This window comes from Odontomachus brunneus, unplaced genomic scaffold (assembly GCF_010583005.1).
Source record: "Odontomachus brunneus isolate Ranch 3 - 2012 unplaced genomic scaffold, Obru_v1 Obru_scaffold_004, whole genome shotgun sequence".
In the NCBI taxonomy this organism is placed as follows: Eukaryota; Metazoa; Arthropoda; class Insecta; order Hymenoptera; family Formicidae; genus Odontomachus; species Odontomachus brunneus.
In genome coordinates, this window is record NW_022639454.1 from 4,408,078 (window position 1) to 4,419,565 (window position 11,488).

An 11,488-nucleotide genomic window follows, 5' to 3' on the forward strand; every position below is an offset into this window, starting at 1 on the left:
GAGAGAGAGAGAGAGAGAGAGAGAGAGAGAGAGAGAGAGAGAGAGAGAGAGAGAGAGAAACTCTCCACGGTGGCTAACGAGGTAAGTTGGAAGACGAGTCGCACTAGTATTTCAATACTTAGCACAGCGCGAGGAGAGATTTAATGTGAAACGTTGGCAACACAAGTGTTTCAATTATCGACCAATTATTTATATCCTTAGACATTTGCGCCGTGCATTATTTCATATTAATATCCTCCGACTTTACGAGATAATCGTGTCTGCCGGCGCGCTATCGAGGATCTCGCGGGCGAAATAACGACGCCGGCACGCAAATTCCCGATCTACGCGAATTAATTTCAGTTGTACGAAAGTTGCGGCCAGGCGCCGCCGGGAAATGCACGAATAAATGAGACGACGGTAATGGGACGACAGATAAGACGAACGATGCAGCATTGTTCGGCTCTAAGGTTAATTCTGTTCATTTCAATTTTCATTCGAAGCTCGGAATTTTGGAGATATGTCAAATGTCGAAACTTCGGCGAGGGTTACGGGTGGGGTGACGAGCCGCCCGCGTCGTTCTCGCGGGAGGACAACATTCACGCGGGATTTCGTGAGAATGCAACGCTGTGTTCGGATGCGTGAAAGCAGAATCAAATGACTCATGCATAATAAACAACGACGCCGAGACAAATCGAGTCCGACGACGCGACGCGGGCTGGAGATCGGATATCAGCAGCGGTTTTCGAAAAATCCGACGGACCGAGCGGCAACACGTGTTCCGAATCCTGAAGGACCGCGTGATTCACTCGATTTGCCGCGGTCCCGCGGGCATTTTCGCGCCACCACCGTCGCACCCGACAGTCGCATAATAGGCCGGGATGGAAGCTGCGCGACGGTGAGCGCAACGACGATTCGTCTATCTTTACACGAGCGGCGGCAGGTCGTTGACTAGCAAACCGGCCGAGGTCCCCCGGCTTTTAGAACCGGCAGTCACGTTACGTTAACGCAATTTGCATGCATTATCTAACGCGTAACGAACAGTCCCGCGAAGAAGAAAAGAGAGAACCCGTCGGAGTCGTTAACCCTCTCCAGATGATTCGCTAATACGACGCATAACTTCTCTCTTTTGCGTAACACGAAATTATGAGGAGTTGCGACAGGTTGTAAAAAAGCTTGTAAAAAGAAAGAAAGAATGAACGACGCCGGATAAATCGACTGCAAACGCCGCTGGCAATGTCCCGCTGGTGCCGTGACATTTCGCGCGTCGCAAATTACTTTGCGTCCCGCGCGAGAATTCAGGTAAAAGTGCTTTAACGTATTAATATTTCTCTGTTAATTGCACTAAACTGACTTTGGGAATTCTTTTGGTTCGTAAATACGAATATTTAAACTAGAATATTTAACGTAGAATACATGTATATATCCAGCATTGGTGTACGATTTTGTGCGATAATGCACCGATCTTCTTTAGGCAACAACCAGAAATCGACGTAGTTATTCGCAAAACGGTAGAGGACTTTTCTGTTCGACCTAATGTACAAGCACACGACGGCAGACGTCGTCATCACAGCTCATCTACCGTGCATCGCGCGTGATATTAATAACACAAAATTTACACGTGATTGTTTGCGAAACGGTAGAGAAATTCTGCGCTCAGTCTAATGAATTCTACTTGCACAAAACGGGGGTGTGTGTCACGGGGAATTGTCAGACGCTACCCTGTGTGTTCTATATCGAAAGTTTAGGTATTAATATTTAACGAGGGCAGCAATGGGAATGCCCAGAGCTAGGTACCGGTGTTATTGGTACTCCTGCACCAAGAGTATCACGACGGCGAAGCTCATTGTTGCCAAGAACGTCTGGAGCTGGTTACACATCCGGTTCGTTACACATCCGGCGGAATAATTCCCGGCGGTTCGTCCCCGGAATCGAATACCTGTACGCGCGATTTCCTTTTGCCCGATCTCGCCGACCGGATTCGATAGCTCTCGAGACGGCGCGCGCTTCTCCTTTCTCGTCCATGACCCTAAATTAGCTTAACCGCTCGACTTCGTACTTCGGGACTCGGCTTGGCACGAATTTCTTCGTCGGTCGGATCCTCGAGACCTCGTTGCAACGAGATATATATATCTCTCTCTCTCTCTCTCTCTCTCTCTCTCTCTTTCCCCCTTTCGCTGACCGTCGCGTTTGCGGTCGTGGACCGTCGGTTTGACCATGGTCGCCGCGTTTGCCTGCAACTGCGGCAGCCACGGACCTTCGCGCGAGCATCTCACCATTCAGACCAAGTTCGCTGTATTCCGGACGAGCGAGCCCGGCTCTTGTTGATTTTGCCCGGCGCGAGGGATCTCAAATACCGGTCCAAATGGTGAGACGCCGCTCGAGGATCGCCGGGAAAGTATCGGTGCACTTCGACATTTCGAATTGCTCGCGAATCCGACGCGACTGAACGAACGAGAACTCTACATAGTGCTCGGGAAGAGAAATGATTCCGTCCATCATCTCTGTTCGCACCAATAGCTTCTTCGAAGCCGTTTTCTTTTCAATTCATTTCCGAAAAACTCATTTGCGTTGCAATATTTTTCGCCATAAAGACACAATTTTATTTGACAAATAGCGCCGGGTTATTCATCAAATGCAATTATTACCCAATATCGTTCGCGTGCTGTTCCATCGTATTTTCGCGTTCCACCGCGAGCGTGTTTCGGGCCTCCTATTGTTTTCCCGCCCTGTGTATATCTCATGATATTCAGGAGCTTATGAATAGGTATTGATTCTCATAGATCTTCTGTTTTCTGGCAAATTCTGCAAATCCTATAATTACCAAGAGAATATGTAACTGCGCTCTCAATTATTGAACAGAGCTAAATAAGTAACAAACGACTGATAGCAGGAGGCAGGAATTCGACAAATTATCCAAAATCCAACAAATCAATAAGAAAATGCAGAATCCATTAAAGCGCAAAGGGCAGACGTCGCCAAGCATGGAAACAAGTTCTCCTAGCAGTCATACATTTTCCCCGATATCCATATTTTTCGATTCGGCGCATGGAGAGAAACAAACTATCCGTGTATATACTCGGGAAGGTTACCCCGGGTCTTCTTCTGTAACTGGTTCTCGCGGGAAATTATTTGCGTGATGAGAAGATGGATGATTCGCGACAGGATCGGGTTACATATATCCGCGCGGACATGATCCACCAGCAAGAGGCCGGTCGATCCTGATGGACCGGTTGGATACGTTGTAGTTACAAGAAGGCCATTGTGTTGCGAAATTCGATGAGCGCACACGCGGAGGCACAGTTTCGGATATTTGGGTCACGTTCCTCTTGGCATCAGCTTCGACGTTCCGTACGAACCGTCAATGGACGGGAATCGATCTATTTATAGCGGCGAAACGCTCTTCTAGAAACGAGAGATCGACAAATGAAAGGCGGCCCAGCCACGGAGAAGAGGAGGCCAATCCTCGCGGCGCGAATATAATATCTCGCGAGAAATTCGTCGTGCTGATGCCGGCGATCGTCGACGCGGAGTTTCGGAAGTAGATTAATCGGAGAAGACGCGGGGAGAGAACGCGACGGAAAAATCAGATGACTCCGTCGAACGAGGCAAGATGGATAACGAGTCGCTCTTAGAGGGTGCGAAGGGGAGCTCAATCAGCCGTCGTTACGACGCGGTCGCCACGTGATAAAACTGTCCGACGTACTTAATCACGATCTCATCATAGCTCGCCCTCAGTAGTCGAAGCATCCTTCCGACTCTGGCATTTTGCAGTTAATACGTAATAAACGTGACATTAGCGGGCGCACCCTGTCATCTCGGAAATTAGTCGCGTCTCGTTGCGCTGAAGAAAAATGCAGCTTGGACTCGGACCGACTGGATTCCTGATTAAATTCCTGATTAAACGCGTCTCACGCGCTCGCGCATATTTTCCTTCCCAGATTCACCCAGCCAGGTGTATACGCGATACGTAAATTTTGCAGCAACTTTACTACTCCATCTTATAAAGGTCTCTGTCATTTTCTCTCATTCTTTAATCTTTTCCTCGAACTGTAATTTTTGTATCGCGACTTTTAGTAAATTTGTCGTTGCATCAATGGAATCGCTGTAACAAAGGAATTTACGTTGTTGTACATTTAACGATTAATTCGTTTGCTTCGTAAATGCAATGAAAAAGAATTGTACACTTTCTACCATCGATTGTCTCACGTTGTGTGAGACGTCTATTTGAATTATTAATATCGACATTTTTATCGGCCGATGTGTGTTTTATCCGCGATTTTTTCCCCCTCTCTCTCTCTTTTTTTATAAGCACCGGAGTCACGCAACGCACGCGTGATGGCGCGCGCGAGGCCCGAAGAAATCGAGCCCTGGCCTGCTATCGAGGCCGAGATAAACGAAGTTAATGAGCTAGTTCTCGGGAGAACAGAAGAGACCTTAACGAACTGCGCGCACATAGATACGCACGGCAAAACACTTGACCGTTTCTCGCGGCGACGACACACGCAGCCTTTGTCTTTGCTTTCCGCCGGCTGGATCGGCCATTGTTTCGCGGGCTAGCCATTGAGATTAGTTCCTTCGTCGCCGACAATGACTGATTGTGTTACCACGAGTTAAAGGCGAAATTCGCGCATCGTTCTCCCGCCCGGCCACCGTTAATGGCTCGACAATTTTACCCAAATAATTGATACATCGCTCCTCGACTAATGTCACCGGCAATGATATTTCGTCGCCCATTGTTTCTTCGGGCGCGCGCGCGGCGTTCCGCGATCCTCCTTAACCGTCGAAAGTACATTTCACTCGCGTATTCATGCGCGGAGTCGACCCAGGGAGAAACCGATACAATTCGCGCTCTCATTCTCTCATTAAAACGTCTCCTCCATTTTGCTATGTAGAACCCGTTCGGTGAAATGCATTATCGCTAACAATCACATTCCGCGTGCGTCGAGCGCGCGTTGCGTGCGCTCGTGAGTTACATAAGCGCGCCGCTGCTACGGAACGTTCACCAGGCAGCGAGTGCGCTGAGCGTGCCCTTCGCGAAAAATGCGTGGACGTGCTTAGAGGGTTGCCCCGGCAGATGCGACTACCAGAATGCAAATTCGTTTAGAGAAGCAACGCTAAGTGCACGTCGTCGCAGAGCTACGGCGAGGTCACGCCGCGGAGCATCGTCGTCGCGTTGGCGGTTGCAGTGACCGTGGGAAGCTGCGCTTAGATGTTGGGTAATTGAACAATTTCTCAGAAAATAGAGACGATAGAAAGAGAGAGAGAGAGAGAGAGAGAGAGAGAGAGAGAGAGAGAGAGAGAGAGAAGGGGAGGGGGGATAAGAGAGCAACGCGTGGAGCATCGAGAAGCGGAAAGCACGCAAGAACCTCGGCGCACGGGAAAACGCTCCCGGCACGGCCTTCGCGAGCAATTAAACGTAACGACGATGGCATCGGGTTCTCATTGGCGGTGTAATGTCGCAAGTACTGCTAATTGGTGCGAGAGGCAGCGTCGAATGCTCCGCTTGCTGCCGTCGCGGAAGCCGGGTGCAAGAAAATTACACGAGTAGGAATCAGTCGGGCCGATTCAATGTACCGTGCTCGACATTGCGCGCGACAGCGTGTTCGCGGGCGCGGATATATTGTTAGACGTGTAAACCGAAACGATAGGGAATGTGTGCGCGCGCGCGCGTGTCTGTTCATTAAGGACGGATTTATACCGAGTACTCCGATTATCGGGATTACATCGTTCCGGTCGAATGTCATAGTCATTTCGCTCGACTGTAATTGGAATCTTAGCGAACTCACGGCGATATCGGATGGACGGATCGCACGAGGCACGTTCGCTCGAGCGTCAGATAACGCGCGACGCACAGTCACTTTTCGAATGGTCGAATATCTTTGTTGTAAATAAAGCTGCGAGAAAAAAGAAATGTTTTTTTCAACGGCAAAATATTCCTCAGAGACCGGCATCACCCTCCCCGCCTCCCTTCCCCCGAAATTTCATTTCGCGTCGCTCCACGGCATTTAATCTTTCGCCCGCCGTTTAAATAAACGTGTTCCTCTCTGTCAAAAGGGACAGCCCTTTGGTCTGGGGATTACATTTAAAATGTATCGATTCGGCGTGAATGTGGAATACGCGCAACGTTATTTGCGCGTTGGCTCGTTTATACGTGCTACCTTTTCTTCTCTCTCTCTCTCTCTCTCTTTCTCTTGTTTTATTTTATTTCAACAAAATCACGAGTTCGGGTCAACGATTTCCGCTCGTTAGTCGAGCAATAATGCCTCCATACGGCGTACTCAACGCAATCGGCTGTTGAGAGCGAAACGATAGATGAACATCGTTGGGCGCGAGTCGGCGGGCCGTAAGGAAAAAAAATACAGAGATCAGTAATGCAACGATGGTCAGTGCAACAACGCAACGACCATGCAGAAACGCGTGCGCGCGCGCGCACACAGCCGCAAATGACATCAGGATAATTTTCCAGCTCGAAAATCACGGAGCCGAGGCAGTCCACCGTGAACGCAACGTGCCGCTGACACTTCAACAAGTGGATACAACACGGGCGCACGTGTCGCCGACAGTTTTGGTCGTGTGTGTGTGTGTGTGTGTGTGTGTGTGTGTGTGTGTGTATGTGTGCGTGTGCATGTATGCGCGCGTACATGCGTATCGCGCATACATACTATATACGCGAGACGCGAAATAGGGATAAAAGTGCCGCGCGATAGAGAAAGAGAGAGACAGAGAGAAAGAGCGAGTGCAAGTTCGTCGAACCGCGGTCGTGAAAAGTCAGGGCCGTTGATGCAAATGCAACGGCGGTGGCGGTGGCTTAAACCGCGCGTTTAAATATTTTTAGCCGCCACCCACGCCACGGAGCCCCTGCGATGCTTGGCGTTGGTTACGCGCTGGCAGTTAGTGTTATTAGCATCATTGTTGCGCGTTGTATATCTCTCGGTTACACACAGAGACGCGCGGGTGACGCGCAAGTCCCAAGGCGGTTGCGAGAAAAGCCAGAGGGGGTGCATTAGCGGCGCGATGGCGATTCGGAGACTTCGTTGCAGCGCGATATCAGATTGGCATCGTTTCAAGCCCGAGCTGCTTGTCCTTACGCGCTTCTGTCCGCTACGATCCTGCTTGAAGATTGACGAAGATTTATCGAGCTCACGTGTGCATTGCTCCGCGCGCGATTGTTCGTTACTCGACGATTTTTGTGCCAAAATTTTCAAGCGCGCCTTCGACCCGAAACGAGTTGCGCGCGTCGAATGGAAGCGCGAGTTTTTCCGCGAGGCGATTCATCACCGTGATGGCGAATTGCGTCGGGAATCGTTTCGAGTGCGCGTCGAGGCTGTCTTCAGCATTCATGGCTCTCCTGGTTGCACTGAAAGTATTTTCGATGCGTCCGTACTCGGACCGGCTGTCATAAATCGACGTGTCCAGCTGCGAGCGTGGATAATCGCGCGTGGCGAGATGCAGACGGCGGATAAGCCCGATCGAGTAGAATCCGGTGGAAATAACACATGAAGAAACGAGCGTGCAAAAAGCACACCGCGAGGTGACTTGCGCACGAGGGAGAGAGAGAGAGAGAGAGAGAGAAAGGAACCGCGTGAAACGAACGTTGGGAGGAAGCCGAGGGAGAGACCCGTTATGGTGACCGTGTTGCATCGCATTAACCAGTCGACCGAGTGATCCTGATCCGATCTCTCACCTTGATGGCCTCCTTCTGCCCTCGACGAGCTTCTCCCATCACGATGGCGATCTGCTCGTAATGATCATGCTTGTTACGCGCCTTTCAATTATGACTCACGACGTATGATCGCATTTTCCACGGCGCGTAGCGTGCGCTGCTGTCAAATGATAATTCTACTTTAGACAGCCGGAAAATAACAGATTTTTATGAATTTTTTTTTCAAAGAAATGTGTAAAAAAGTCAATATAAAGTTTCTTTTATCATGGGCGTTTTAATGTAAAAATTATTAAAACGAAAATTGGAATTTTCATTCAGGTTTTGTTGCCGAACGCCTCTAATTGATAGACTATATTGCAGCTCGTGCAATAATCTGAAAAAAGGAATTAAAGAATTTAAAAAAACCGTATTAAACTTTCTAGAGAATGAATCATTCGGGAAATTGCTCCCTCTAGAAAATTTTGAAAAATTTATATTTTTTCCAAGATATTAATTAAAAAAAAATGTTAGATTATTTGTGACTTCGAAGTGTCATCATTTTATTAAATTTTAACTTTCTATATAAAAAAAATTTATTCTCCAGCAAATTTGATATTTTTTCTTAAATTTTTACATCCCATTTGTGTCGGATTATTATACGACATGTAATATTGTCTATTTGTTAGAGGCGTTTAGCTGCACCGCACTCAATATAAAAAATCTAGACGACAGAATTACAAATAAAAATAATTTTTTTATACTTGAAACAAAAACAAATAGTATGATCAAAACTCTCGATGTCTCTATCCATTTCTCTGAAAAGAATTCGTAAAAGTCTGTTATTTTTTCGACTGTCTAAACCAGAACTTTCCATTGAGGTTTGACCGAAACATTTCATTCGAATTTCCCGCGAGCAATCGTCCACGAGGATGCAATTGGCGCACGCGATTCGCTCGCATTCTCGGCCGCGACTCAGTAGTTTTTATAATTACGCATGGCTGAGTGGACTTTAATTAGTTGCGGCGGGCAACGAGCCGCGGGCAAGAAACGAGCACAGCTCGCCTGAAATTTAGTTCAATTATAATCGTTTGCTTGCGTACGGGCGATTTATTCGCATTGTATAATTATTTTGGCAGCCGTAATGAGGCGACGCGTTAATTAGGCTTTATTCTGCCATTATTCGCGCGCGTCGATATTCGTCGAGATAATTAGGTATTTTATTATTCTACTAGGAGTTAAAAGCGACGTTGTACCGCGAACAGGTGTACGGCGAATCGATAAATCTGCTCGCTAAAACCCTCTCACGAGGCGTGAACGATAAACGTTTATCTCAGTTCTTCAAGAGAGAGAGAGAAAGAGAGAGAGAGAGAAAGACTAACTTCCGGTTGAACGTTGCCAAGCTAAACGACTATCCGATCTTGTGGTAATCCAAAATCCCTTCGTACCTGCGCGAGCACGGAATCCCGTTGAGGACATAACGTACGTTTAATAACCCCATACAAAATTTCTTAGGATCTAATTGGGAGTCAGCTCGAATTCCCAAAATAATTATAAAAATAATTATGGATTCTGATCAGAAATATGATGTTACAAACATGCGATTCTAAGTCTAGAAATCTCCAAAGTTTTCTCAATATTTTTTCTGGTTTCCAATTTAAATTCATTTTTAGTTAATAAGAACTTCAACTTGAACAGTTGCAAATTTTGGTTAACCAGAATCTTATTGACTTGAATAGAATTCTCATAATTAACTAGAATTCTGTTTTGTCCATACTTTTGGTTAATCCAACAACAATTTTTTCCGTGTAGAGAATTGAATAAAACATTGACTTTCAAATAATTTTGTTATTTAGTAATTTCAAAGTATTTTAAAAATATCTTTTTTATATTTCATTCTACTAAATATAATAATTAATATAAAAGTGGGATTTCCTCTTTGATACCATAAAGTATAACATAAATACAACATAAACTTTACAACATAAAAATATTTAACCAAAAGTATTAAACTAAAAGTATTTTACCAATTGAAAAAATGCGCTAGTTCCTATATTTTATCTCGATTCTAGATAGCGAATTCATATTTGGGATAAAAATGGGATTCCGAATTGATAGAGTATCAGAGTGGGATAATCAATTTTGAGATAAATTTGTCCCATTCCAATCAGAATCTGTGCGCTGCATCTCTAGGGAAATCTTGGGAAATTTCTATGCGAGACGCTTGATCACTGTTTATAACAATCGTTGCGTCCACTCTCGTAGCGGTTCTACGCGCGTATCCGCATTCTATCGTGCAACATGAATCGCCAAGTGGAATGCTCGCGCGGATTCTAGGTATTCTTTCTTGTGACTTTTTCAGCGTTAACGTCGTGAAAAGAAGGAAAAGGGCATTCCACGCGTTCCGGAAATCTACGAAGGCCGACGGCGTGATGTTGCCAGACCCTCCGAGGATACCTAACCTATGAATCATCAGTTTTGAAATTTCAGATATCCGAGACACGAGATCCGCAAAAGGTTCCTCCTACCTGCTCGTTGAACCATCAAAGACACGCTTTGTAAAGATCTTATCAAATAACCGACCGTAAGAAGATACCTTAGCGTTACGTAAACGAGTTATCGATCGATGTCGCATCCACCTATCGTATTTCCCTTTTGTCCATTTTGAGCTATATTAATTAAATACTGTCGCGTAAGATTGATAACGTTGTAATCCGAGTCAGCAAAAACACGAGAATAGAGAAACGAATCTCAGCATTCGCGAGACTCGGGCTGTTATGTTGTAATTGGAAATTATTCGCTCTCAAGGTTTGCTCTCTTGGTTGAGAGCATAATTAATTACGGATCTGCAATTACTCTTCCGCTTTCTCACGAGCGTATTAGTCCGTACACGACGAAAGAGCATCGTGGCTTCTTGTAAATTTATCAAGCGCATGTCGTAGGCATATTTTAAGACGCACTCGTCTCTTGAGAAAAGAGCGAGAAGATGGGAAATAAATCACGACATACCTGAATGTCCACCAGATGTTGAAGCACATCGTATTCAGCCAGAAGAAGGCAGCCAAGAAGAAGAAATGCGCCATGATCGCTGGAAACATAACAAGAAAACAGGCTTCGTTATTGCTAGTTTTGCAAATGCTTAAAGCAGCTTAAGAGAAGAGCTTGGCTCCCCATCCCTTACAAAAATATTGTACGACGTCAGAGAACTTTTCGCTTCGTTAGTCGCAGATATCGAACTTTAATGATCGAAAAAAGGGAGCGAGAATCAGATGTATTCTATCTATACTATTGTGCATGTCTTGTTGAATTCTTTGCAGTTGAATGTGTTTTTGCTCGCGCATACCATTCGCGTAACAATGGCTGCATTCATCAGAGAAAGCTGCTTTGCGACTGTTATGAAATTTGTGAATCTAATTGGTGAATCTACACTCTTAATCTAGGTAGAATCTAAGAGCATATATTAATTAGATTCACGAATTGCACAACAGTTGCATAGCAGCTTTCTCTGCTGAAAACAGGAAAAATCTCGCATCAATTCGTATTTCAACACTCACGAATCCCAAGCACCGATCCCCTTTTTGATCATTTATCCCGACTCCTAGCAGACTCTAGGCACTTTGTAGCAGGTAAACGAGCTCTCAGAACAAAGATCGCGCCGTTGGTTTTCCTAGATGCTTTCTCAAAGATTCATAAACTGGTTGCCCGCAGAGAAGGGAAATTTCGAGCGTGCGACAGGCAAAGGGTCAGGAGAAAACTTTGGGGGAAAATGGTGAAGTGGGATGAAGAAGGAAGAGAAAAAGGGAGGAAGAAAGAGAGAGAGAGAGAGAGAGAGAGAGAGAGAGAGAGAGAGAGAGAGAGAGAGAGAGA

At 46.0% G+C, this 11,488-nt stretch overlaps 1 protein-coding gene across 1 annotated transcript in view; it reads right to left on the bottom strand.

Moving 5' to 3' along the window:
- Positions 1 to 11,488, bottom strand: part of LOC116846766 (probable G-protein coupled receptor Mth-like 1) — a 192,015-nt gene that overhangs the window by 109,396 nt on the left and 71,131 nt on the right. Inside the window, exon 4 of the mRNA XM_032821030.1 lies at positions 10,631 to 10,709. Within this exon, the coding sequence (XP_032676921.1) occupies positions 10,631 to 10,709 (79 nt within the window). The remainder of the gene's footprint in view (positions 1 to 10,630; positions 10,710 to 11,488) is intronic.